Raw genomic sequence first — 27,733 nt, 5'->3', positions numbered from 1 at the left:
CGCCTGTCAAGGAATTGTGGTATCTTAACTTTTATAGAATACATGCTCTCCTTGGCCCTTTGAAACTTCATCCAGGTGACACCCAAAGTCACTAAAGTATCAATTTTCATCCCAAGGGCCTCCCACTCATTAGTCCTAGGGCTTCAGACAGAAGGAAATACTGAACTTTCTCTAAGAAGGCCACTACAGAGAGTGAACTATTTCTGTGTGGGAAGCACAAGCTCAAGGAGAATGGTGACGGACACTGAGAGGAGTGCTTTCTCAAATACAAAAATAATACACTTGTGGACTACATAAGGCATTTTTCTTTATTATTTTTCGGTTTGTCTTAGTAATGCCAGAAAAATAACAGCCATTATTTTCACTTTAAATGCAAACCAAATACTGCTGCACACAGAGTACAAAGATTACCTACGAACATGGTTAGGTACAAAGGCCATATTAGATGTGTAGACTGCACTTTGTTTTTACATCAGAATAAGACTGACAGAGCAATTTTTTGGATGATTATTTCAGCAAATACCGTGCTACTAAACAAAGGCAAATACACACACATATATATATACACACAAACACATTTCAACTGAAGTTATACATGTCACTTTGACAAAGGCTTCTTCTCTGGTGAGTTTCACCAGATATTTGCACCCCAAGGTCCCCTGCCCTGATCCCGCCCCCAAATGCTGACTTGATCTGAAGAAAAAAATTAGAGATGTTCTTAATTAAAGGCACATTTGGCAGCTACTGAAAGTGGCATGCGTCTGGCACAGGTGCAGTCTCCCTAAAGCCACACCACATGTGACTTCCATCCTATGCATCGATTTCTTTGAGTGGTAGTCCAGTGGGATCCACCTTTAGCGAACTTGCTTTATAATTGCAGCAATTGGCTACTTAATGCACTATTTTCATTAAAGGCAAAGGGAAATTTGCTCACAGTTGACAGAAAATGCACTTTACGGTGTCAAAAATGGAAAATAAGGCATGAAATTTACAAAACAAGTTACAAATGCTTTTGTTTAGATTTATCCTATAGACTTCATGCTTCTTAACTAGAGCTCAGAATATTTCATTGGCTCACATATGAGGGATTATGAAATGATTTTAAGTTAGTAAGGAGATGTTTCAAGAGAAAAATACTGAATAAATAAGTCATCACTTTCCTTTACAAATAATTCTACTGCACAGTTCTTTCAGCCAAACCGATATTAACCTTGTGATGTTTCTTTTACTGGTAAAGATTAACGTGCAACAGGACAACAGTCATATGATATAGGTTAAAAGAGTAAGTGAACCTACAGATAGCAGCAGAATACCAAGAAATAAATGGTTAAATTCCTTTCTTTCTAAATCAGGAGGAAATAAAAGGTTTTCCTCACTATATATACTACACTAACTGGGAGCCTTTCCCTCCGTTTTTATGATTTGTTTTGCTGAGCCATTTAGAACCAAATTTAAGCTATCATTTAAAGGATGAAATACATGACTAAAGTAAGCTAAACTTGAGAATTAAGATCATGGTCATGGTCATAGATACCAACTAAAATTTTGGTTTGAGTAACTTTCAATTTGTGGAAAAACCCATTAAGGAAGAATTTAGAAACATAATACAGCCTCCAAGTGAAATAGTACTTGTTCACTAGACTGTTGTGTTGATTGTAGTATTAGTGTGGTGTGCTCTTTCCTAAATTCACAACCATTAAAACATTCTTGAGCTGATAGAGCATAGCAACCCACTAAACACATAATCTGATACCCAGCCTTTAATTAAGGAAACTTTCGATGTTTGTGTATTTCCTGATAAGTCTGTACTCTTAAAATACATTGGAGGGCTGGCTGGGAACAGTCAATTATCTGTATTTCAATAAACTTAGAAACATGTACTTATCTGTTCCTGTTTTAAAAAGTTCCTAGATGTGAAAAGCCTCGCTTTCTATTGTTACTGTTTATCAGCCCACCTAATTCAACCTTGAAATATTTTTATTTTGTGATTCAAAGATAATGAACCTTCTAAGGACATTTCCATTTCTAAAAGAAATGTCCCATTTTTGGAATGTGGTTTAGAAATAGTCATGCTGCATTGACTGTCTTGTAATGTCCTGGATTCAAAAGCAGAATTTTGTGGTGATGCACTTCTCTTCTCAGCCACTTCTTGTCCCTGAATAAGTATATTTTAGTTATTACAAAGAATTAATTTGTCAGCTAGTTAATGTTTCACGTATGAAGAAGGCAAGGATACAGTTTTCTCACCTCTGTTTAAGGGCGTCCAGTTGGGGTTTTTCTAGTCAGTTACCACTGCAGAAAATATTTTTACCCAAATGTCAACTTCAGAATTAAAAATATCCTCTATCCACAATGCTGATGCACAGTGAAGTGGTCTCCTAGAACCACTAGGGTCGGAGAATGGTTTCCTTTGGGAGAAGTAGGATTAGAACTCCAAATCTGACATTTTCTTCTTTAAAAGGTCAGCAGGGTTGAAAAGCATTATTTTAGGCTAACACACTGGCCAGAGAGAGATTGAATAGGCTCTAATGTGACTTGTCAGGTTCCCATTTGGAGTGGGGTGGGGAGTAATTAAAAAGAGAAGTGATCCATAAGACACATAAAGGGAAATCCTATGGAAAATGAGGGTGATCTAATATAAAGTCATGGGGGATTCTGGAATGTGTATTATGATTAACTGTAGCAGCACTAGTAAGTAGGCTTAGATGAACACTTGTTGAATGAATGGTCTTATGGACACTTTGTGCCCAAGAGTGGATTTGAAATTAACTTGGGGGGAAACTTTTAAAAGGAGACATTTTACCAGGAGAACGATGACTACCTTAATAGGAGTGGTACAGATATTAAATGAAAAAGATTCAACTCTAACAAATAAATAAGAAAGGATATGATAGGATGGATTGCTTAATGATGATGCAATCAACATTCCGGTCTTAAAGGCCTATATGCTGTACTACTGTGATGTACATTACATTTAATGCTCTAATAAATATCACAGGAAATTATTAAAGTATGAGGTTTCCACCATGATGTAGCACTTCTTAAAAACGTCTCTGATGGCATAGCTAACAGAACTGCTGAGATGTTGCTTCATTATTCCGAGGACACATGCACATACTGATGAACTGATGACTCTCAGCATGGAGGACCGCACACTCACAGACACTGCCGTGGAGATTCGTACAGCTTTTTCTCTTCAACAAGTTGCATGCATTTCACTCACAGTATTGGTTAGACTCAGAAGATCAGTACACAGGCTTCATGAATAATCCGTATTATGATACTAATGATGTAGGCAGATGTTCTCTTATGAATAGTTTTGATAGAGCAAAGACCTCAAGCAAGGTAGAATGTTTAATATAAACTAATAAACTGTATACATGTTGCCTAGGAAATTTAAAAACTTACAAAGTTCTGCTTAAAAGATAACCATCCTATTCTAACCCAATTTTTTCCCTACATACCAAACTGTAACTTTAGATCATTCTTTAAGGTGAATACATACATCCAGAACTAGAAATCAAGGCGTACCACAATACGTGCTTTTATGCTTTGTGTGTGTGTCTGTGTGTGTTTCAACTGAAAGAAATAAGAATCAACCATTTTCTCCATATAATAATTTAATATATGCCAGCCAAACAAAGTATTTTTATCTTTATTCAATTAAATTAAAACAGACCTGCCAGGTTTATTATATAACATTCACTATATACACATGATTTCGGCAATGCAAGGTAATTCTAGATATGCTGATTACTCACTATCAGTAAAACACGAACGATGTTAGTGGTGCCCAGCAAGTGCTCCTTTTCACACTGGGTGACTGCATTTCCAGAGTATGGTTAGAGGGACAGCAATGAGCCATGACATGGATTACCAGTAAACTTTTGTGGGAGAAGTGGGGAAAATAACAATCTAGCATAGATTAACAGTCTCCTAAGTGTAAATCGAATACTTGACAGTTACATTTTTAAAAAAGTTCTTCTGTCACCTTAATGAAACAAAACTTCTCATTTGAAGGCAACACCATCACGTTTTGTTTGTGTAGGGAGGGTGGGTGGGGAAATGCTCTTAAAATTAGTATAATTACTCCTAAAAAAAAAAAAAAAAAGGAAAGAAAGAAAAAAAACAAAAGAAAAAAAAAAAGAAAAAAAGTACCTCTTTGGTGAAGCCTCGGTACCCATTCACTTCACTGTAATAATCTGTAAACAGGACTGCAGCACAGTGCTGGGCCTTGACTCCAACGAGCTCAGGCACCACAGTCCCTCCTCACAGTCCTCTGAATGATTTTTAAGAAAATATTCTAAAGTAGGATGAGTAAAAGCAAAGAAAAACAAAGGAGATGTGAAGATCCCTGTTTAAGATTTCTTTTTAAAAAGTGCATATTTTGAATTACAAAAACTGTCATTGTGTGGGCCTGCAGGACACTAGACTGTGTTTTCCATCCCTTAATGATAAAGATCACTTCACAAAAAGAGGACTCCTGCCCATTGGCTAGAAAAAGTCCCTTTACTTGATTTTCAGGTGCAATCAATCAGTTGTCCAATCTCTCCAGATCAGTCTTTCCAGATTCTACACGAATACCATTTTCATTGTATAATTATGTCTCGGGTAAAATCCACCATCTTATGCTGCATCTCAAAGGAGAGTCGTTAGTGTTGGGAGCTGTCGTTTCGACCCGTCCGCGCTGGCACGTTCGGTGCGTCCATCGCCAGCAATGGATCTGGGGCTGGGAAAACGTCTGTCCTGGAATAGAGAAGCTCAGGAGGAATGGGCATTCTCCAACAGTGGGGGTCCATCTCTGTGCATGGATGGGTGCGTGTGCTCCCTTTTATAAGTTTTTGGAGGGAGTTTAGGGATATGCTGAGAAGTGCTTTGTCGTGGAGGAACAGGCGGCCCGGTGATGGAAGGAAGGTCCACTTCTTGTGTCAGTGGTGGCGACGGCAAGTGCCTTCTTGTGCCATGAGGAGAGGGTGTTTGAGGAGGAGGTGGTGTAAAAGGGGAAGGGCTATTTGGGAAGAAGGCATTGCCATGATCGCTTTTTTTGCCCAAAGGGGGAGGCTGGAGATGTAGTGGTGAGCTGGAGAAAACATCAGGTGTCCTCACAGGTTCTCGTGGTGGTAATAAGGGAGGGCTCTCAGGAGGGTCTGATATAGAGGTCCGGTCTGATATGGAGTATCGTGGCGAATAGGCTTTTGATGTGGGCTGCCTAGGAGGAATTGCTGGGGGGCTGTCCAAATGCTTAGACATAATCTAACACAAATGAGAAAAAGAATAAAACACAAACTGATTAATAATTAGTGTAGTAGCATGAATATATTACGAATTAATTTGGGGTTTTCAAACACACTATTTATTGGTAGCACCCTAGGAGTGAACAGGGAGTTCTGCCGTATGTTTTAAATGAGGGATTATGCCAATTTATTGAGGTTTTTTTCCCCTCAGTTTTTATTTTTCTCAAAATTTTGTTGTTTGCTACTGCTTACCTATCAGTCAATCTAGTATAAATTCATTTATGATTTAACATAAGTTCATTTTATAATTTTGAACTTACTATATTAACATTTTATGATGTTCTGCAAACTAGCTTGACGTGTCCAGGTGCTCTGCTCTCTGGAGACACAGAACCAGTGAATCAGGTTAATGGCTGACAAAGAAAGAAGCTTAAACAAGTGCAAAAAATGGCTATAATAAGCCTTTAAGGTCTCTTCCAACCCAGAACTGTCATGCAAATCCCATTTAATAGCATGTCAGATTTATGATAAGGGGCTCAGATAGGTAATGTTTAATTTTCACTTAACATAGTGCTTCATATGAAGTTTCACACCTCTTCGCTTCTTTCTCTCTTTATAGTCTCTGCTTGAGACATTATTCTTTACAGATTAAAACTGTTTTTTTCTTGACATTACCCATAATTAAGATTTATAAGCGTTTTGAAAACATAAAAAAAAAATACTGCATTCAGAAGAAAGGAAATAAACACACTACTTAGGGTAAATCTGTATCTGGCCCTCGTCTAGACTCTATTAAGCTCAACCTGAAATGTTGGTCTAATCCTGTGGGAACTAAACCAGACACGGGGGCATGATTGTCATGTAACCGTAATGACCCCAGTGTCCAGGTAACAGGGCTCTCTACTTACCTTAGATGGCGAAGATTCGGCGGGGGCAGATTCCGGCCGTCTTCGTGGAGGAACAGGAGGGGGGACGGGCACCTCATCAGTGCCCTTGGTTAAACTTATAGATGATACTGAAGCAGATCCTGTGGGATGTTACATTTTTTTAAAAGTTCACACGAATTTTATTTCATCTCTTAATCCTGAAAAGCTTAGTTGAAACTGCTTATATTAAAAGAAATGTACAGAATTATCAAAAGCAGTTTAATAGACCAATACACAATAGTATTTCCTTTATTAAAGCAAACTACTATAAAAGCATGCAGAAATTTCTCAGCAAGATTTTCAGAAAAAAAAAATTGCCTAAGATATTCTGTTATTTTGCTTCTTGAACAAAATAACATTCCCACTGTTAATCTATTATTGGAATTTTTTATTTGGGTAGGATTCTCAGATATCTGGGAGAAACAGCAAACTACTACAAACTTCTGGACTGGTAATTTTGTAATGGGCTCATTTACTTTCTTTGATTTTATTAGTATAGAGTTTCCCTGCCTTTACTAGATGGTCTTTGGGATTCGTTTCTGATCCTAACTGCTCTCCCCAGGGATTCTCTCAAAGCATGCCAAGGAGAGAGCTCATGTGGGTTGGGGGAGTGTCTCTCCACACTTTGCTTAGGTATAAGCTGGCTCTCCTTGGCGGGTGAGCAAAATCAGGTTCATCGTACTCTAATCTGAGAAATTTTAACTGTGATGGAGCTATTTAAGATGACGGAGGCAGCCCTGATAAAAACAGAAATTACACTAGAATCTAGTGAACCTGATTTAAGAATAAGCTGAGGAACCAGCACAACAAAGGTAAGTAAAGCTTCTGATTAGAACTTATCCTCCAGACATTTATGATGATGAGGGCATAATATAGGCATAAAGTCATTACATTCTGAAAGACAACATTTATGTAAGTTGTTAGTTTGTGAACAGTATAAAGAAGATATGAAAAAATATATAAATGATCAGTCAGGACTATACATGGCAGGTTCTTGTTTTCCTTTAAGCATCGACAGCTTTTATTTTGTCAGTTAAAACTTAAAATATAGAACTTAGACAGTACTTTGTGTACTGGTATTATTTTGATCATTTTGACCTACCTTTTTTCTTAAGAGACTATAAATATAAAGTAAATTAATTTCACTTATAACTAATGTTTTCCATTGTATATATTTTGAAATCATTGGTATGAAGGACAGCAAAACCACTAGTTAGCTGAAAACTTATGAAATCATTTGGTGAATTGTTAGTTGACTTTAAAAATAAAAGCAAATGTCTACAGTGGAACTTTATTTTGCTTAACAGTGATGAATATTTAGGCTGTATAATTTAAGGAGTTACAATGATAAGGTAGTTCTTCTAACGTCAAGTAATAGTCATTTGCCCAGAGTCTGTGCCGTCGCCAGGCTAAGTGCACGTTGTGACTGACACTGCGGTAGCTGCCAGCATTCCCATCCGCGCATGCATGCTCTTGCTGTTTGTTTGTTTTAAAGATGGGGGTTAAAATATATTTAGAACTCTATAGTTGGAAAAGTGAAATGGTTAAATGTGGAAGTCGCCCATATAAAAATGTTCTTTTACAAGAGAAAACAGGTTTTACAAAAAGCATGAAAAGTATCTAAGTTGAAGCAAATCATTTATGATCAGAAGATAGCACACAAGTGAAGCCCTCACTTCTGATACTGCAAGCAAGGCCCCAAGGCTGCCAGACCCAAGAGGAGTTTTAGCAGGGAAGGTTACACTTGGTTTGATTTTTAAAGCCAAAGCAAGAATTAGGAGTCTTAAACCAAATATACTAACTTGGGCCATGGGGCAGTGAAACTTGGATAAAGACGGTATCGCTGCCTGTGAAAGGAAACAAGAAAGAGTGGATTTTTTTTTCTTTCATTGATAAATTCAACTCATCTGTAAAAATGCATTTATGATCAAAATGTCATTTTTGTCATTCTAATTGTAAAGAATGGTACAACAGTCTTTAGTAAAAGCTCATGACTTCTTTTGAGAAAAATAAAGAATTAAACTGAGCTGACATTATATTGGGAATTTTGAAGATTCCTTTTAGATTCACTACCTGATGTCAAAGCAAGTAAATGAAAGCATTCATGAGAAAACTAAAATATGCTCTGTTAGTGGAAGACTTTTAAAAAATGTATAAACCCAATTTAAGCAAAAAAAAATTCAGCTGGACATACAGAAATATGTCATTTACTAAAGGTTATTTTGAAAACTCAAATGTACTAAATAATGAATTTATGTTATGTCAATTGAAAAATAAAAGGGAATTTTTTACTAATATTATTATATATTTTTGAAAATGTTCTTGCAGTGTATAGTTTCATTGCAAAATAGTTACAGCTCTGGATATTACAAAACAAGCTTGGAAGTGATATAGCCCTTTCCTTCTATATTCTTGAACATTTAAAAAAATCAATAAATATTTGGTGCTTAGGCACATTTTACACAGGAAACTCACTGACAAATTTAGAATGTTTAATTTCAACAACATTAATGCTTCTTAAAAAAAAAAAAAAGAGTTGAAAACCATAAAAGCCAAAGCCCCAAGAGCACTAAAGTAGAAAAGTGAGACAAGAGGCCAAGTGATCTGTACTGACTCCAAACATAATCATCGATGTGACACTGCCTCCTGTTACCAACATACTGAACCTGTAATATCCAAAGACAAAAACAATTCCTGTAGCACTCGTCTGAGCTGATTTTTTAAAAATTCAGTTCTTTTCTCTCTCTTTTTGTACAACAGACCATCACTCAAACAATTTGGACCATTGTTTTTTTTCTAACTGCCTTGAACAAGGATAATTTTATGTTCCAGGTTCAGTGGCAAGACTATTAATGTGATTGCTTTTTATATAGATATGGTGGGTTTATTTCCCACAGAGCCCCAATTTCTAGCAACGTATCCCGTTAACCCCCTCTCCTTATGCACGGATATTTATGTGGAGGCCATAGTTACCAAGGGTAGCAATCCAGCTAATTGTACTAAGTTATCTCTCAGAAGAGTATAATTAATTTTTATACTCTTTGATTGTAAATGAAGCTGTTGCTCTGTCAATGATTTGCTCCACTATTTATTAGGCGCCTATGATGGAACAAGGATGAAAGGGGTATATTTACCTGTAGCGTTTACCCACTTTATTATTTTTTTCCACTTTTCTTGGAAAGGAAACAAATATACCTCCCAGGAGGTAAGCCTCAAGAGCATGGTAGTATACTTAGTACAAGATGGGAATAAAACAAAAACACAAACCTTATGACTGCTACAAACTGTAGGCTTTTAGAAAGTATTATGATACCTATGTATACACACCTGTCTATTCACAGACTTGGCTTTGCTCATATTTATATATATGTGTATGGCACAGATTTAGGTTTCTGTGTTTGGTAAGTTAATGGGCACTTTTCTGATTTGTCATTTTCAATGAATTTCTTGGTCTCACTGTCTAGAAAATGCTAAAGAAAAAAAAAAACCTCCTTTAGAATTATTCATGCTTTAATTAAAACTATATACTAGAGGGGCGCCTGGGTGGCTCAGTGGGTTAAAGCCTCTGCTTTCGGCTCAGGTCATGATCCCAGGGTCCTAGGATTGAGCCCCGCATCGGGCTCTCTGTTCAGCAGGGAGCCTGCTTCCTCCTCTCTCTCTGCCTGCCTCTCTGCCTACTTGTGATCTCTGTCAAATAAATTAAAAAAACAAAAACAAAAAACTATATACTAGAAATTCTATACTAGCTAGGTACTGCACAAATTTACTGATAATGACTTAGGAATGAAGCCAAATTAATTAAAAAAGTAGTATTAATTGTGAGATTTAAATCCCAGATAAGGGGCGCCTGGGTGGCTCAGTGGGTTAAGCCGCTGCCTTCGGCTCGGGTCATGATCTCAGGGTCCTAGGATCGAGTCCCGCATCGGGCTCTCTGCTCGGCAGGGAGCCTGCTTCCCTCTCTCTCTCTGCCTGCCTCTCCATCTACTTGTGATTTCTCTCTGTCAAATAAATAAATAAAATCTTAAAAAAAAAATAAAATAAATCCCAGATAAAAGGTCAGTGGTTCTCAAACTTGGCTATACATTTCAATGCCTTTGGAAAGCTTTAAAAAAAAAAAAAAATACTGATTTCTTAGTGCCCAAACCAGTCTAATTTAAGTGCAGGCTGGGGATATATGTTGTTTTTTAAGAGTCCCAGGAGATCATACTGTACAGTCAGGATTAAAACCCTGTTGAAGATACTTTTCAGTTTATAACTGGGTCCTTCTTGAAAATAGGAGCAAGCTCTTCCTATAGGAAAAAATTCTATAAATCACCAATAACTTCTTAAAGTCACAAAAGCCTGTTAAATGCAAATGTATCTGAGATTAGAAACTAAGTGCCCACAACAATCTTCTGTGAAGAAAAGCCTTACATTCCAGCTTGAAATGCCTGGAATACCTCTTCTGTGGTCAGAGCTTCCTCTCCTGAGGGCTAGAGCTGAAGCCCATCAGCAGCACAAGGCCAGGTGGGACCTCCGGCTCCCTTTCATGACCAGGCGGGCTTCGAACAGGCACCTAGAACAGGTCTTCCTCCTCTCCACCTTGTGATGGCAGCAGAAACACACCAGCAGGGAGATGGGTGTCTGTCCTCACCACCGCAAAGGTGGAGCTGACCAGGCCAATATAAGGCAGGGCTCTGAGGGGGAGGGTCCTGCGTAGGGAGGGGCCAGTTTCCTTCCCTCTCTGTCCTCACCACAAAGCTTCCCATGCCCACTCGTGCCCATCCTATGGTCCCCTTTGTGTAAACTTCCACAGGACTGGGTCTTCCCCACTCATTTAGCATTTTGCTGAGCCCTATGTATCTTCTCTGGTAAAGCCTGCAATCTTACTGAGAGTGAAAATAAACATAGTACAAAGAAAATCATGGCATTAGCAATGGTTAAAGCAGTTAACTATGATTTTCTTTGTATGACGATTATTTTTCACCTCTCAGAAAGATTATGAGCTTTACCAGAGAAGATGTGATGTGTAAGTGCTTGACAAAGAGAGAGACAGGCACTAGATACTGGCTGATTAATTATGGTTTTAAAGTAAATTATTTTTCAAGACAAAAATGTAAGAAGCAAAAAAAGCACTATTAAAACCCATCAAAAATTCTAATCAAACTTCGCCTTTTGAAAAACTTAGGCAATGGAACTTTCTGCTGGTTTGTACTGAATAGAATATGTCCAGATGACCTAAGAATGTAGGCACAGCAGCTCTTTCCTGACAGGCCCTGAGGATGCAGGAATTCTCTCTGTGGGAGCAACACAGTGGGCAAGCCGGGAGCTCCGGCAACCCCCAAAGTCCTAGCAGGTCTGTTGAGCAGAAGTGGGGTCATCAGTACAGCACAACCTTGGCTACACGAAGGCCATGGGTAAGTTTTATGTAAGGGACTGAGCATACAGATGGTTTCATATTATGTTGGCTTCTTGGATTTCAAAACCAGTTATTTTCAGTTTTTACTAAGAGCAAAGGGAATGGTAGCAGGAATTTTCTTTAACACAAAGAAAGTGAAATTGAGAAAACTCTCCAAGCTAAGCTTATAAAGCCTAACTCCTGGAACAGTGGTTTCTTCACCTTCCAGCTGTTGAATACTATTCCCTTGCCACATAGGACAGAGCACTGCATTCGTGAATGATTCCTTCTTCCCTCTATGACCAACTGCTTTAAAGATTCAGCACTAGCAGGGAATGTTAATGTGCTTACCTCCCATTTTTCCTACCGCTTCCATTTTTAGCTACTTTTTAAACTGAGAGAAGTAGAATCTGCAATTAATAGCTTTCACATGATTTCAATAATTTATTTATGTGGGAACCTTTTTTTTTTTTTTTTTTGAATCTTTATACTATAGACCACAGCTATCTGCACTAAGAAAAAAAAATCCTGCAAACAGAATTAATAATGATTTTGGGTTGGGTATACAGCAAAAAGTGCTGGTTTTATTACTTAACTTGAGAGGGTTTATGAATTGGGGAAAATAAATGGGAGTTTTTTTAACCTGGTGTTTGTCTGAACTTACCAAAAATACCTGAGTAGCTTAGTATGTATATAACGTGACTCCATAATGCCCAGTAGCCAAATAAAGCCAAGATGTAGTAGTTCAAACACATTTTAGGTTGTAAAAAGACAGGACAAACTGCTGGCTAACTAGGAATGTATTAATACAACACAGGAATAAATAAATAGGATTCTGGACCAAATCTCAGAAGAATACTTTTAAGTTGATTTTTGTTAAAAAGGTATAGCCTCTGAATTGGAAGAAACCTTAAAATTATAGCTGGATTCCCAGAAGGCACAGAAAGTCTTTTATCTAAAATCGGAAAGCTCACTAGCAGACTAAGATCCCACATCGGATTCCTAACTCCTCGGTCACCTGCTTCTCGACCTCCTTCCCCACAATAACAGCATGCTGTCTCTCAGGACTGGGTTCTGCTCTGTCAGGTACCAGCGTAGTACCTGATCTGTACATGAGCTGAGACAGCCAATGAGAAGAGCATGTGGAAGTGGCTGAGGAGGGTAAAGGTGATAGGATTCAAGTTTTGATTTAGTACTGAGCAAACAGAAAGAGACCATTTGCTCTTAGAGCTCTAAAGCTCCACGTGGTATTGACTAGAAGATGAGTGGAAGCAGGGTGACCTACATATCTAACACAGCCTCTTCCAAGGGCTGGAGCTGAGCTGTAGTGTTTTGAAGTCACAAGCTGTATGTGGATTAACAAGCACATGAATGTGTCTAGTCTGAGTTGAGATGTGCTGTAAGTGTGAAATGCATACTGGATTTTGATGATTTAGAACAAAAAGGAGAATGTAAAATAGCTCAATAAATTCTTATCTTTGAGTTCATGTTGCAGTGATAATACTGCAGCTTAACACACTAAGTTAAATAAAATATATTATTAAAATTAATTTCACTTAATTCTTTTTGCTTGTTTAAATGTGGCTATAGAACACTTAAAGTACACACGTGGCTCACATTGTATTTCTACTAGACAGCACTGATCCAGAAATAAGAAAGGAAGGAGCGACAGTATGCAGTCTGTCAGATCTGTATGGCTGGGCTCGAAAGCACAGACAGTGTATTAGCAGTGCTGTGCAGTAGCTGCCAGATGGTGTAGACTGAGAAAGGGTTAAGTAGGAGTTTAAACTGGATACTTGCTGGAAAATTTGAGACCCACAGAGTTTGGTGGAAAGAGAAGGATGTACTGAGTAGTATTCAAATATAATATTTTTGGAGGCAGCATTTAAAGAACTGGACTGAAAATTCTTGCAGATTTTAGGAGTTATCTTTGTTTCTTCTAGATATGAGGAACGCATGTTAAATTCACCAGTTGAAAACAAGTGCTCAAATCAAGTTTCAATTACCAATTTTGTCACCAGACCTTCTGGTAAAGTATAGTAAATTTAAATTTAAAGTAAATTTAAAGAACACTATTCCAATAGGTTTTTTAAAATTTCAAGTTGCTGGGGTTTACAATTTGCTTTATATTTTTATAATATCTTTTGAAATGGTATTTGTCTACAAATTTACAAAAAATAAGAAAGTTATACAGATTCTTTCCACCTCTAGCACATATAATACTACCAATTACTTTAAAGCACTTAGAATATTAGCACCTACTTGAATGAAAAGGGCTCGAATGATCGGAATCAAAAACGCTGCAAACATCGGTGGTACTAGAAGCACCAGACGCAGGAGGAGGTGTTAACGGTGTTCTTGGAGAATTTGGTGCAGATGCTGTACTTTCTGTTTCACTTTCAGGGATCCTACTGTAACTAATTTTCCTTGGCTCCTGCTGCAGAGGTGTGGGATGTCTCATGGTACCTGGTCTTGGGTTTGATGGACGAACACCAGGAGATTTTAGGGGATAGCTATATTTTTTTGGCTGCAGACATAATAAAAGAAACACAGTATTTACAACACCATAACAAAAAGGAAAGTTTTTCTCTATATGTCTGGGTAAAACTCAACTAATATCTAGGAAAACCATAAACCACTATTAAATAAGTTATATAATGATTAAAATCAAAGTGTCCAAGTTAAAATATTAACATCCCATTTCCATAAAGCCTTGGCTGTCTAAAATGTTAGGCAATGAATTTTTTTTAAATAGCTGAGTTTTACTCCTAAAAATTTATTTTTATATTTGTTATCTTAATATTTTTGAATGGAAATATTTCTAAGATATGCTGTAGATTTCTCTGGCTTTTTAAACAGAACTTGTTGAACTAACTTAACCTTGCTGGAAAAGCCAGGATCATTATTATGAACTATGATACCTTATGATGCTGTAATACTGTGATGTTGGAATCATTTGAGCTATTTACAAGTGCATTAAATTGCTTCAGTTTTCATCTGTGTGCGTGTATGTTAGTTTTGTGAAATTTTCTTAGTGCTATTAGCAAGCCTCTTTGGAGCAAGACTATATAGCTATGTCTAATTTGCTGTTTTTAATCCATCCTTTAAAAAACCATTTTAGGCCTTGAGAAATTTTCCTGGGAGTTAATTGCATAACCTTTAGTTTACAGAGACTTTGAAATTTATCTTGGTTACTAAGGAAGCCATTTATATTTACTTCTTGATTTTTTTTACTTTCTTGTGAAGAAGACAGATTATATTCAGAGCAGTGTGGTGATGATACTATATGTAAAACTGGCCAGGCACTAAGAAACAATGGAAACTTTACTTTCCCACCAAAAGTATCTTTAACCAAACTTATTTTTATGGCTAATGATTCATGGTTAAAAGTTCTCATAAGTCATTACTTTAGAAAAAAGTCATAAATGCATATGTTTATTATAAGTGATTTAGTATAAATTAATCAAATTCCCTGCCCTTATATCTCAATATTTTTGTTTAAAAAAAACATATTTGCCAATTTCTTCATCTATCAGGATTTTTTAAGATTACTAATAATGCTCACTTATTTGCAGTCAAGTGGGATATTCCTGAACATACTTAATAAGCATTCATTCATTACTTTTATCCATCACATGTACACTTCATCCCTGAATGCCCTCATGGAAAACTAATCTGCGTAACACATGTAGTGATGACATCACCAGACACAGATAACTGCAAAAATATATAAGTATGAAAAAAACAGAAATGTGAATGCTTACAAATCTTGGAAGAGGCTTAGGGTTTCGTGGTTCTATTTCTAGGGATTTGTTGAAAAGATAATCTGTAAATTCTTTTTCCATGCTATTTCCCATTGGATTCAAATTTTCAAAGAACCTCTAAAATAAATGCAAAGAAATAAACAGTTATTAATATCAATTATTTAAAATGCAGTTTGAAATTCACAAAAGTAACTTAAGAAAACATTTAACAGTATAAGAAATTTTGAGTTATTTTTAGCTTTATTTTCCTTTATCTCCTCTATGAAATAAACCTGCATTTCATCAGCCGGTTTATCAACTTAATTGGAAAGATGCATCCTCAAATAATTCAACTTACTTTGATATCTGATTCTACTCGTAAACAATAAGGCTGATTTTGGTACTGCTGGATCTCTCCTGTTATTTCTGCTACTTTCCTCCTTTTGCTAAAGTTTATAAGCTCTTTTCCATGCCTTTTTAGGACCTCAGGGTTGCCTTCTTCTGTTTTCAAGATATTAGTTAGGTAAATTCCTAGAAGATATAATAAAATTATTTTAAGGATAAAAAAGGAACCAGCTAGTTCTTTTTCTTTGTCAGTAATCGTAGGCATATTACATTGTACTATCTCAATCACCATAACCAAAGATTTAAGACACAGATTTCCATTCAATGAGAAACCAGCTAACTAAATATCGAGAGGGATATTTTTATAAGTATAAAATTCTTCTGTAGCACTTAAGTATAATAAATACAGGAGAAAAAGGGAGACCAAGTTTAACAAAATTTAACGGCTTTATCAGGAGGAATAACTCAATTTTCCATATCTCTAAAACCATATGGTATTTGACATAAGTCACTGTCCTGTTATAGGAACTTTGAGTATAACCCATCACTTAATAACATACATTTCTGGCCAGAGGGGAAAATGTTAAATTAAGGGATCATTATTTTCTGCTTACTCAAGGGCTGTTAGGATTTGTAATTCAGACATAGTACTGTTTGGATAGGGTTATTCGTGGGAATGTGGAAGGATCTGCAAGCCTACTGAACACAGTACTGCATGTAATTTATGTCTGTTCTAGTCTTCAGGACTTCTAGAATTAATCTCATAACTGAGCTCCTGTTTCCACATCACTGTAAGTTGTGCACAGGAGGAGGAGGAGAAGGACCCAAACAACAGGCACTTTCATTCTTTACAAGGCCCTCTGGTGCCAGGAGCACCTTAGTTCCTTTCTGTTTTAGCATAAAGGTCCTGGAGCCGACTGCTGCTTTCTACTTGTGTGGTCTTGTGCAAGTTGCTTAGCTTCTCTCTGCCTTGGTTTTCTCATCTGTAAAATGACGATAGCAGGGTTGCTTTGAGAAGTAAGTTTATGTATATGCTTAGAATAGGGCCTGACAAAGTAAATGCTTAATTAGTTGTGGTTGTGATTGTTGATGCCATTATTGCTAGTCTTGGCCTATTCTCTTAAGCTTCTGCCTTTTCCCCTAAAGTACTGACTGTGATGCTTTGGGGAAAGAGAGGGTGTGTCTGAAGATCTGAGTTCACTCCCCCAGTACACAAGCACTGAGTCTCTTCTGCACGCCCAGCACTGCATTACGTACTGCAGATACAAAGATGAACGACACGCACAGTCCCAGGTCTCAAGGAGCTCAGAGCTTTGAACGCGGGCTACAGTACAGTTGGGTAAGTACTGTATTAGTGGTCGTGCGTAAGATGCTAGGCGGGCACAAAGGCATGCCTGACTCTGCCTTGGGTTGGTGGGAACAGAAAAAACATCACAGATGAAGTGATGTTTACAGTAAATCTCAAAAACGAGGTGCAGTTTAATTGAGTGAGATGGAGGGACACTGTAAGCAGAGTGGCAGTGTGTCTGAAGGCACTGGTTTGTGATGAAGCCTGGGAGGCACTGTCAGAGACAGCACGCTGCACCGTACGGCCGGAGTGGACGGGTCTGGTGTGGGGTCTGGGGGAGGCGCATGCAGGTTATGAAGACAGAGACAGGCAAGGGCTTAGGAGTCCTCACCCCCGACTGCTACAGGCTGTGCACTGTAGGAGCAGAAGGAACAGAACAGGCACTTTTGTTCTAATCACACTTCAGTGGTTCTGAAGGCTTTGTGATAGAGGCCTATTTTCAAATGCTACAATATCTGGCTACCTTCTTGAAAAGATTAAATGATTGAAGCTCAGTGAACAAGTCAGCAATAATGAAACATGATAGACATCAATGCCTGTTTGGTTCTAAAAAGTATCCAGTTTTTAAGTGTATTTGTTGGCTCGCTCTTAGCACCTAGGCTACCCTTGATTTGCATTCGTAGGACAGATGTTCCATGTGTTCTCATATGCACAGGCTTTTCATCGTCCACATCTGCCTGTCACTCGGCTCTTTTACTTGCAGCCAGTTCTATGCTCCGCTACACTCTGTCGCAAGATGCACTCAGCTCACTGTTCAGTCGGACACACATATCCATATAGTACGCATATTTCAGGGCAGCCTGGAGTCAACTTTCCATACCGGTCACACACTGATGGCCCAACTGTGAAGGGTTTGTGGGTAGCAGCAGCTGGATTGGATCATGAAGAGCCTTTTTAAAAAAGAGCTTAATTTTTATTCACAGGAGATTATTAGCATCTCTGCATTCTAGAAGGATTACTCTGGCTGTACTATGAAGCCAAATGGGTTAGAAGGAGTGCAGATTAGAAGCAGGTCGAGCAGTTAGGATGAACGTGGGTCCTGGTGAGCTGTTGATGGCTGTCTGAGGGTCTCCAGGGACAGAGGGAAGTGTACGCGTATTTAAGGGGCAGGCTGCACAAGGGTTAACTGAAGTGGGCAGGGCAGGGACGGGGCGGGTGGGAAGGCGGCCTCTGCTCTGTGCCCGGCTGGTGAACTGGGTGGTGGTACAAGATGGCCCCTGGGAACACGGGGGTCATCAGTTAGGGGAGGTGGGAGCTGTTGAAAGTATACTTGAATGAAGCTGTGAACATGCTTACAAGTAGCATTTTGGGAGAGTTCAGGACAGAATCTGGAAGTTACTTTATGACATATTAATGGCTAATTAAAAGGAAAACAAATGATCAAAGAGGTGGTATCCAAATTTTGTTGATCATACATGACCAGTAAAAAAAAATGTTTAAGCATGGATCCTCTCTCTCTCTCTATATATATATAGTTTGAGTAAAAAATGTAGTACAAATGTATAAATAGACCTGAATATCATACCCTGTTGAAGGTTAATTTTTTTCAATAGATCCTTTTACATACCCTGCTCTGGTGACAGCTGTCTGGGGAGAGGGAAAGCAGAGCACTAGACCATAAATAATGAAGTGGGGTAAGGTTTCACATGGTGCTGATGCCTTTTTCAGCCTTTCTAGGGAAAAAGTGGCTGTTCAAGGTTCTGGGTTCATACTTCAATTGATACATTTCTGTGATGCAATATTACATTTACTACATCTAAATTTATTTTTCTGTTCTTTGAAGAGAGCTTATTGAGGGGAAGACTGTGTTTTGTCTCTTGATTCTTGACACCTAGCCCTGGGCTTGGTATGTAGAGGCATTCAACACTGTTTCTGAATGAATAAAAAGCAGCACAGGGGCGCCTGGGTGGCTCAGTGGATTATTTCAGAATAGAAGAGAAAGCATTTGAAGAACAGCTCAGGATGCAAGAGACATAAGAGTCAATCCTAAAACAGCAGGAAACAAGAGTGGAGAGGAAGCAGACTGACAAGAAACAGAAGCAGGACACGGAACTATAGAGCTGTATGACAGGAAAGAGCAAAGCCAATGTTGCAGACTTGGGTGAGGCTTGGCTGAAGGAAGAATCTATGTCCTTTTACCTTAGAGGAAATGTTAGTTTGCCTATATATATATCTAGAGATAGTGATATGTGTGTGTGTGTGTGTGTGTGTGTGTGTGTGTGTGTGTATATACCACTTTGGTATATGGAGAAAAACTGAGATACATTCTCAGTCTGGGAAAAGTTCAGAAGGAGAAGTTGCCTGACTTTTATTCTGTAAATGGTGTAGTGCCAGCAAACGCCCTGCATTAGAACTCTGGCAAGGTGACAGAGGAAGTAAAAGTATCAGATACTATCCCTGACCCTCCCATAGAGAGGGGGAAAAAAATCAAAAAAACCAGCCCCCAGAATTAAGGATAAGAATCTGGAAGGAGTTTCTGCAAGCTACACATATAGATGAGACAGAATTAAGCAGCAGCGAGAACATTTGGCTCTACCCTCTGGTCAGAACCATGAAAAACTGTGTGGCTAACCCCAGGAACTGGGGAACAAGATCTTCTTAGAGGTAGGAGAACTGACCTTGAAACAGAAAAGGCTCAATAACCAGGAAGATAAGCACAAATGGGTAGGAAGGCTGGCGGGTGGCTAGGTCTGAGCCTAGCACACTAGCTACAGGCTTGTGTTCACTCACCAGATCACATGGCCGACCTTAAAACACAATGCAATCGTACTCTAGAGGTCTGAAACTTTTTTTTCACGTAACAACATATTATGAAGATCAGTTATGTAAGTTCGTAAGTCTGTGAGAGGGTACTTTAGTGAGTTCAGTTTGTGTGAATCAGTGCTCATCAATCAGGGTGACGGGATAGCAGGGGCCACACAGGGAGTTGGATGAATAGGCCCTCAAGTTTCTTTTCACCTCTCACAAGTGGTGCCCATCACAAGTAGTGTGACCAGAAGCTCAGTAAATACATGGAGGGACTATGTAGTTTTCGCTTTTTCTAAGCACCTGACCCAGTCCCTGATACTTGAGAGGTAGTCAAGAAATACTTGTGTACAGTCTGCATGAAGTTGAGTATCAGGTTGACCCGGGTCTTTCCAAGGCTCCCTTGTATGAACTCACACCATAGTCACCACACTTCAAATACATGGACTTTAATACATCTGCTTCTTGATTCTCTTTTTGTAAACTATTTTAAAATTGTTCCTTAACTCCTTATCAAATTGTCTTTACACTCGTTCCTCTTGGAACTGTGGAAGGTCTGTGTGTCTTCTGTAATGCCCACATAGGGCACGATCTACACTTCTAGCTTACTAGATCTTATGTAAGATATATCCAATTTTAAAAATTAAATCTGACTGAATCTGTACCTTTTTAAAATTAAAAAAAATTTTTTTATTTTTTAATTTTTTAAAAAAGATTTTATTTATTTATTTGACAGAGATCACAAGTAGGCAGAGAGGCAGGCAGAGAGAGAGAGAGGAGAAAGCAGGCTCCTGCTGAGCAGAGAGCCTGATGCGAGGCTCGATCCCAGGACCCTGGGATCATGACCTGAGTGGAAAGCAGAGGCTTTAAGCACACTGAGCCACCCAGGCGCCCTGTACCTTTTTTTAAAAAAAGATTTTATTGATTTACTTGAGAGAGAGAGTGGGAGGGAAAGAGGAAGAGAGAGAGAGAAGTAGAAAAAGCATGAGCTAGGGCACAGGGAAGAGGGAGAAGCAGGCTCCCCACTGAGCAGGAAGCCCAACACATGACTCGAACCCAGGATCCTGGGATCATGACCTGAGCCCAAGGCAGATGCTTAACCAACTGAGTAACCCAGGTGCCCCTCAATCTGTATTCTTATAATTAAAAAAAAAAAAAAAGAAAGAAAAAAGTTCTACCAGAAAGAGAAAATAAATGAATTCAATAGTTTTGCCAAGAACATAGGTGGGGAACAAAAAGTTCCCAGGAAAAAAATGATAAGAAGTAATACATGATATAGAAAACAAAAGAAGAGAGTAATTATTGTTTAAGATTTTATCTTTTTGGGGGCGCCTGGGTGGCTCGATGGGTTAAGCCTCTGCCTTCAGCTCAGGTCATGATCTCAGGGTCCTGGGATCGAGCCCCACATCAGGCTCTCTGCGCAGCAGGGAGACTGCTTCCCCCTCCCCCTCTGCCTGCCTTTCTGCCTACTTGTGATCTCTCTCTCTCTCTCTGTCAAATAAACTAATAAAATCTTAAAAAGAAAAAAAAGATTTTATCTTTTTGAAGTGAAAAGCAAAGTAAAACAAATAAAAATAGAAATGGGAAAGATATATTACAAATAGGACAATTTAAAAAATAATGTTTTGGTAGATATAACTGATTACTATTTTTAAAATAATGAAAGGAGACAAGTGTGTAGCAGAAAGCAGAAATAGAAAAAAATTAAGGAAGAAATGAAAATGTTGCTAAAGAATTACATCCTACAAAAGACTGCAGGCCCAGATGGTTTTTCTCTTCCTCTTTCAGAGTTTAAAGGCTAGATCATTTCATGATATTCAGAACAGAATAAGATGAAAAGCTACTGAACTCATGTTACAAAGTAAATATAACTAAAATAACAAAAGCTGATAAACATAGCACAAAGAAAAATCTCAGACCAATCTCGTTTATGTAGATGGATATAAAAATCCTAAATAAAATGAAAATGAACAGAATTCATTTGTACACTTAAAAGATCAATCTATTATGAATAAATAAGGTTTAATATTAGTAAATAGGAAAGTCCTGGATTAGTAAATCTATAATTTTAATCTGCCAAGCAAGAACAATTATTTTTTCCCTGCTAAGATGGCAAACCATTATGAAAGTAAATGTATTTGCTAACAAAAACACAGAAGATAACTACAAAGAAACTTTAACATAATAAAAAGCATCTAATCAAGCAAATAGCAGAATTACACCTATTCCCACTGAAACGGAAATTAAAACAGAACTACCTATTTTTATCATTATTGTCTAATCTTTGTTTGGGAAGGTATAATCAATGTCCTAAAGCCTAACACAGAAATAGGATCAAAGGAAGAGACATGATTAAATATTTAGAAAATTTAAGAAAATTAAAAATTCTTAGATTTAAGGGTAACTGATTATTAAAAAATGAATAACATTCACAACCAAAAGTACTTAGGAGAAAGTTAAGTATCATAAATGTTCCTTCCAAATTACCTGATAGACTGTTCTAATTGTATTTTGAGGAATTATCACCCTTCCCCATTATGAAGTTCAGAGACAAAATTGGCAAAGAAAATACTGAAGCAGCATTGAAGAATCAAGTTTGTCATATATGAAAACACTATAAAGCAACGTTTCTAAACCTTGGGCATGACTGACCTTTTGGACTGGATAATTCTTTGTTGTCAGGGGCTGTCCTGTGCACTGTGGGATGTTAGCAACATTCCTGCCTTCTACCCACTAGAAGCCACTAGCACCTTCCATGTATAACAAAAAGTGTCTCCAGACAGAGCTAAGTGTTCCCTGGGGGGCAAAAATTGCTCCTTGTTGAGAATCACAGATTATAAAGTGCCAGTCATTAAAAACTGGGGCACCAGTATAAGAAGTTAATGGGAAACAGTATTTATTAAAGAAAGAGGGACCATATATTAATGGGCATAAGGAAAATTACTCGATAAACATGGGTCAACAAATAATTTGATGGAGAAATAAGTTTGAAGGTTTCATATGATATCTAAAAGAGACTTTGATTAAAGAGTTAAATGTAATTGTAAAGCCAGAAGAAAATATGGCTCTAATATTAAATTACTAGCCTGGAAGAATTTTCTAAGGTTAGAAACAACAGAAATCCTAATGGGAAAGATGGACAGATTATAGAATTTTAAATACTGTATATCCAAAAATAAAAATAAAAAAGGCAGACTGATGAAGTTTTGACTTGAGAAATTCCCAGCTAGATATAAAATATCTGGCTAGATTGGTTATCTAGTTAAAAAAAATATTCTCAAATACAGACAAAAGGCATTAATATGAAGATATCAATTATAACATTATTTAGGAAAGCAAAAATGCTAGAAACTTTCTACCTAATCATAGAGCAACAGTTAAATAAACTGTCATACCAACTTTATGGAATATTATGTAGCCATTACAAATGACATTATGTAGGCTGATAAAACACGACAATGTATTTAAGCTATAATGAGTTAAAGAGATAATAATGTGTACATGTCATATAATTATGGCTATATACAATGTGCATAGTAAAAAAGATGAGAAGGAAATACAAAAGTGGTTGGTTGTAAAGCCTGAACAAAAGCTATGGGAAAGTATATGTTAAATGAAAAAATTTCAGGAGGTAACATATAACACAAGAGGTAAGACATAAAAATTATGTGCAGTATAACTTAAAGCTTTGTGGAAAATATATAGCTGTAGAGGAAGAAAAGGCTAGATGTAAATATACCAGGAACTAAAAAACCTAAACCATAATACATGTAATAGAGAGCATAATATTTGTAAGCATTCAGAGGAAGAACCATCAGAGCATATATAAAAACAGAGAATAGAAACCAGTTGTGAAAGATACCGAAGCTATGAAATACAGCGAATCCGGTGACGGAGTCGGATAGAGGCGCCTACACGAAGGGTGAAGGTTTAGATGGTAGATGCCTCAGTCTTAAAAGGAAGGAAAGGGTACTTCCTTCCTCTGGCGCAGAAGGGCAAGAAAAAAGGGCAAAGTTTTGATGTGCAAAAGATGTGGGCTCAAAGATGCATGCACTATATGACTTTTAGCTATGCGAAACTATTTACAAGAAAGAGGATTATAAATATAAATGAGTATGGCCGTATCTCTTCTATAGAGTGTTTCATTTATTAAGATTCAACAGAAAATATTCCTATGAATATAAAAGCACAAATGAGCATTATATGATATCAAATGGCTGCCCAAGATGGAAATAAATGGAATGTATATATTGGGCATGATCATCAAAAGTCCTCTTAATAGAGTGAAATTCTATGGTGATGCAGGTGCTAATTATTTACTAAAGAAGTATTTCCTGCTGGTATATTACATATACGTATATTCAGTCATTTAATGAAATACATGTCTTGTTTTATCCAGAAACACAATAAAAATTCAAGAAATGCTCACCAAAGAAAGGCACACATGGTGGATTAATAGACCTGAGTTTTGCCAAATATTTCTTATAGTGATCTTCACTTAATTCATGAGCTTCTTCTAAGATTTTCTTTTGGCGACTTGGTATTTGCTACAATGAAAAAAACAATATTTAGGAAGCATAAGTTTACAAAAGGAATCACAGGTTTTCCCCCAAAATGCCAGGCTAAGAGTAGCCCAAACACAACAGTACCGGTTTGATTCTAAGAAATGATAGTAACTGTTTCAAAGACACGGTCCCCATCGATCCTAGAACAAACTTATGGGGGGCGGTGTACGTGTGTGTGTGTGTCTTTGTGTGTGAGAGAAATCTAGTTTATCTTGCAATTCCTTACAATTACAAGAGCATTTAATTATATGTTACATAAAGTGCTAAAATGTTTTTCATCTTCTAACCTAGCCTAGGACCTGTGAATACATTTTAACGAGAATGCCTAATTTATAAAATGCAACCAATTCAATACAAAATTTAGACAATTTTATCTTTTAAAGTGTTACTCAAAAGACAGATGAGGCACTTAAGAACTGAAGACCACAACTATTAAAATTCTGACCCTTCATTTAAAAAACGCCTATACAAACCTACCTCAAATGTGTGATCTAGTCTGTAAACAGGTGAGGAGTTCATAGCACTGACAACCTCAAGGACACCATTGAAGTTGTTCAGCTCTTGAAAGACTTGTAGAATCTCAATGATTCGACTCACCACAGCTACTCTTTCTTCTAAGTTTTCAGTTTCTACAATACATCTGGGAATCAAAGACAAAAAAAATGCATTAAATTTGTACTTTTCCCAACAGTGCTATGATTCAAGAAATTTAGTAAATAAAACAATGTCGGGTGGGGGGCATGGTTACAGAGGAACAACACAGCATGGATATTCAGGAGGCTGGGTAACTAGCAGGAGACTGGATGATGAGACAGTGCCTTCAGCCAGACATCCTGCTCTTCACTGTTTTCACACTGACACAGCAGAAACAGTCCCTAACTTTCCTACTCTATTAGAATTAACTGATGAGCCTAATGTCTTGCTGAATGTATATGCTTGGTCTAGGGGAACTGATTCTGGAGCTCCAGAATTCTGTGCCTCCTGTTCATCTAACTGCAAGATTTTAGTGATTGATTCTTTCTTTGATATACAGAAATAATTAGCTACATTTCTAGGAGCAGCTCTTTAAAAAAGCACTGAAATGTTAGAAAGTCAATTAAAGTATTTTACCATAATTAAGAATGAAATTTTTAAAATTACTAAGGAAGAAAAGTCAAAAACATTTTACATTTAAATACCAAGAATCCTTGGAAGGTATGTAAATTCCAGTAAATAGCTAAAAAAGGAAGCATACTATGCTCAAGAAGAGAAAATTCCTCAGTGAGCATTTACTAATATTTGAGAGAATTTTTAAATTTACTAATCACCAGGAAAGACAAGGGCATTTTAAACTTGGTTTTTGATAATAATTAAACAACTTATAATCTAAGAAAAGACCAGAATACATAAATAGAAAAATAAATATAAATCAATATTGAACATTTTTTAAAATGTAAAGGTGAAAATTACATTATTGTCCAATGAAAGTAACCTGCCACCAAGAAAAAAACTATTGTAAAACTATCAAAATGAATTTGTCTTGCTATCAAATTAAACATAACATGTTTACATGTTTAAAGCAGCTGGATCTCTAGAAATATGTCATACACTGGCTAACTAGTTAGCTGGACATTTAAAAAGGTACAAATATATTTACATCTTTTATTTAACTATTTCAGTTGATATTATGTAGATATACAGACTGAGATGACCTGTGGAGTTTTTGTAAAAACCAAGTAAGTCTGGGGTAATTCATCCATAGGTGACTCCAATTCTAATGTACATGCATGGCTAAGAACCATTGTAGCAAACGAACAAGAACTTCTCAACTGGAAAGGCCAGAATTGGAACCCTTGTATATGCTGGTGAGGGGAATGCAAACTGGTATAGCTATATGGAAAACAGTATGGATGTTCATGAAAATTAAAAAAAGAGCTATCATATGATCGGTCCAACAATTCCACTTTTGGTTATTTATTCAAACGTACTGAAGTCAGGGTCTCAAACAGATATTAGCGTTCCATGTTCGTTACAGTGTTTGGTCACGATAGCCATGATGTGGAAACAATTCTAAATGCCCATCTACGGATGGATGGATAAAGAAAATGTGGTATAAACACAGGATAGAATATTACTCAGCCTTAAAAAGAAAATCCTGCAATCTGTGACCACACCGATGAACACTGAAGACATTATTCTAAGTGGAATAAGCCAGTCACAGAAAGACCAACACTGTATGAATCTACACGTATGAGGAATCTAAAATAGTCAAAATTATGGAAGCATAGAATGCTGATTGCCAGGAGCTACGGGAAGGGGAAAATAGGGAGTTGCCAAGTAGCACGTATAAAATTTCAGTTATGCAAGATGAATAACTTCTAGAGATCCACTGTACATTATGCCTATAAATGAACAATACTGTATTACACATTGAGAAAATCTGTTAAGAGGGTACCTCTCATGTTAAGTGCTCTTACAACAATTATAAAAAAAAATAAAAAGGAAAAAGTGTAGGAAAAGGCCACCTTCTCAGTCATCTGTTAAAAAAATAGAACAGAGATGAAAACAGTCTCTCTTATCAGTTGTTTCCTCCTTACGGACATAAACTTTATTTATGATAGAAAAGGTCTTCTGCATCCTGAAGAATAATTATTTAATCTGATAATGAAGAAATCAGGAAGTAACATTTTTTTTTAAGATTTTTGTTTTTTAATTTTAGAGGGAGCAAGAAAGCAGGTGCTGGGGGTTCCCTCGGCAAAGGGAGACAGAGAATCCCAAGTGGACTTCCAGCTGAGCACGGAGCCCGACGTGGGGCTCCATCTCATGACCCTGAGATTATGACTGCCAGAATCAAGAGTCAGACGCTTTAATGACTGAGCCACCCAGGTGCCCCCCAAGTTTTACTTTTTAGAGGCTAAGAGATAATAACATAAAATAACACAAGTGACTTGGAATGTTTACTTCTCTTTAGGAACTGCTTTCAAGTCTTTGTCCACATCCCCGCTTAGATTCTAGTCATTCCCTATGTCACTGGCCTCTTGTTCTGATAATTCCAGTATGATCTGTGGGAACCTCACATCACCCTTATAAAATATGAGTCAACTAAGTACACTATATTTACTCAGAAAAAAAATATGGCCAGTGTATAAAATGCCACTCGGTGGCGCCAACTGTGAAACTGCCCTGAGACGCTGGATTGCGGGTATCACAGTGTAAGCAGCGCTGCTCACCCACTCCTCAAGTTATACATGTATAAAAATACAGACATAATATAAATACCCCCCCCCAACATTTAAAGTCTCTAGAAATGGTCCTAAGGGCAGATGGCAAATGAAGAAACATCTCTTTAGGAAAATCTACAAAAATTCAGTGAGAAGGGCTCGAGTTTCTGGCATTTGAACCAAGCCCGCTCCCTCCTTCCTCTCAGAGAACCGCTGGCGGCAGAGGGCAAGAGTCTGCTCCAGACAGCGC

General features: G+C 37.4%; 2 protein-coding genes across 4 annotated transcripts in view; one reads left to right on the top strand and one right to left on the bottom strand.

Moving 5' to 3' along the window:
• ARHGEF33 (Rho guanine nucleotide exchange factor 33) overlaps positions 1-27,733 on the top strand; it is a 128,644-nt gene that overhangs the window by 85,593 nt on the left and 15,318 nt on the right. The window lies entirely within an intron of this gene.
• The window catches only part of SOS1 (SOS Ras/Rac guanine nucleotide exchange factor 1), a 145,731-nt gene continuing 118,292 nt past the window's right edge, over positions 295-27,733 (bottom strand). The window contains exons 16-23 of one of the 2 annotated variants that reach the window (XM_004765523.3): positions 24,761-24,923; positions 24,148-24,265; positions 15,639-15,811; positions 15,302-15,418; positions 13,800-14,064; positions 7,963-8,007; positions 6,143-6,261; positions 295-5,253 (exon numbers count right to left, since the gene is read on the bottom strand). In XM_004765523.3, the coding sequence (XP_004765580.1) occupies positions 4,762-5,253; positions 6,143-6,261; positions 7,963-8,007; positions 13,800-14,064; positions 15,302-15,418; positions 15,639-15,811; positions 24,148-24,265; positions 24,761-24,923 (1,492 nt within the window). In that variant the 3' untranslated portion in view covers positions 295-4,761. The remainder of the gene's footprint in view (positions 5,254-6,142; positions 6,262-7,962; positions 8,008-13,799; positions 14,065-15,301; positions 15,419-15,638; positions 15,812-24,147; positions 24,266-24,760; positions 24,924-27,733) is intronic. The other variant, XM_004765524.3, reaches the window with a different exon arrangement.

The sequence above is a fragment of the Mustela putorius genome, unplaced genomic scaffold (assembly GCF_011764305.1).
Source record: "Mustela putorius furo isolate JIRA1106 unplaced genomic scaffold, ASM1176430v1.1 tig00000281_pilon_pilon_pilon, whole genome shotgun sequence".
NCBI lineage: Eukaryota > Metazoa > Chordata > Mammalia > Carnivora > Mustelidae > Mustela > Mustela putorius.
The sequence above is the reverse complement of the archived record's forward strand: the minus strand, read 5'-3'. Positions and strand labels throughout refer to the sequence as shown.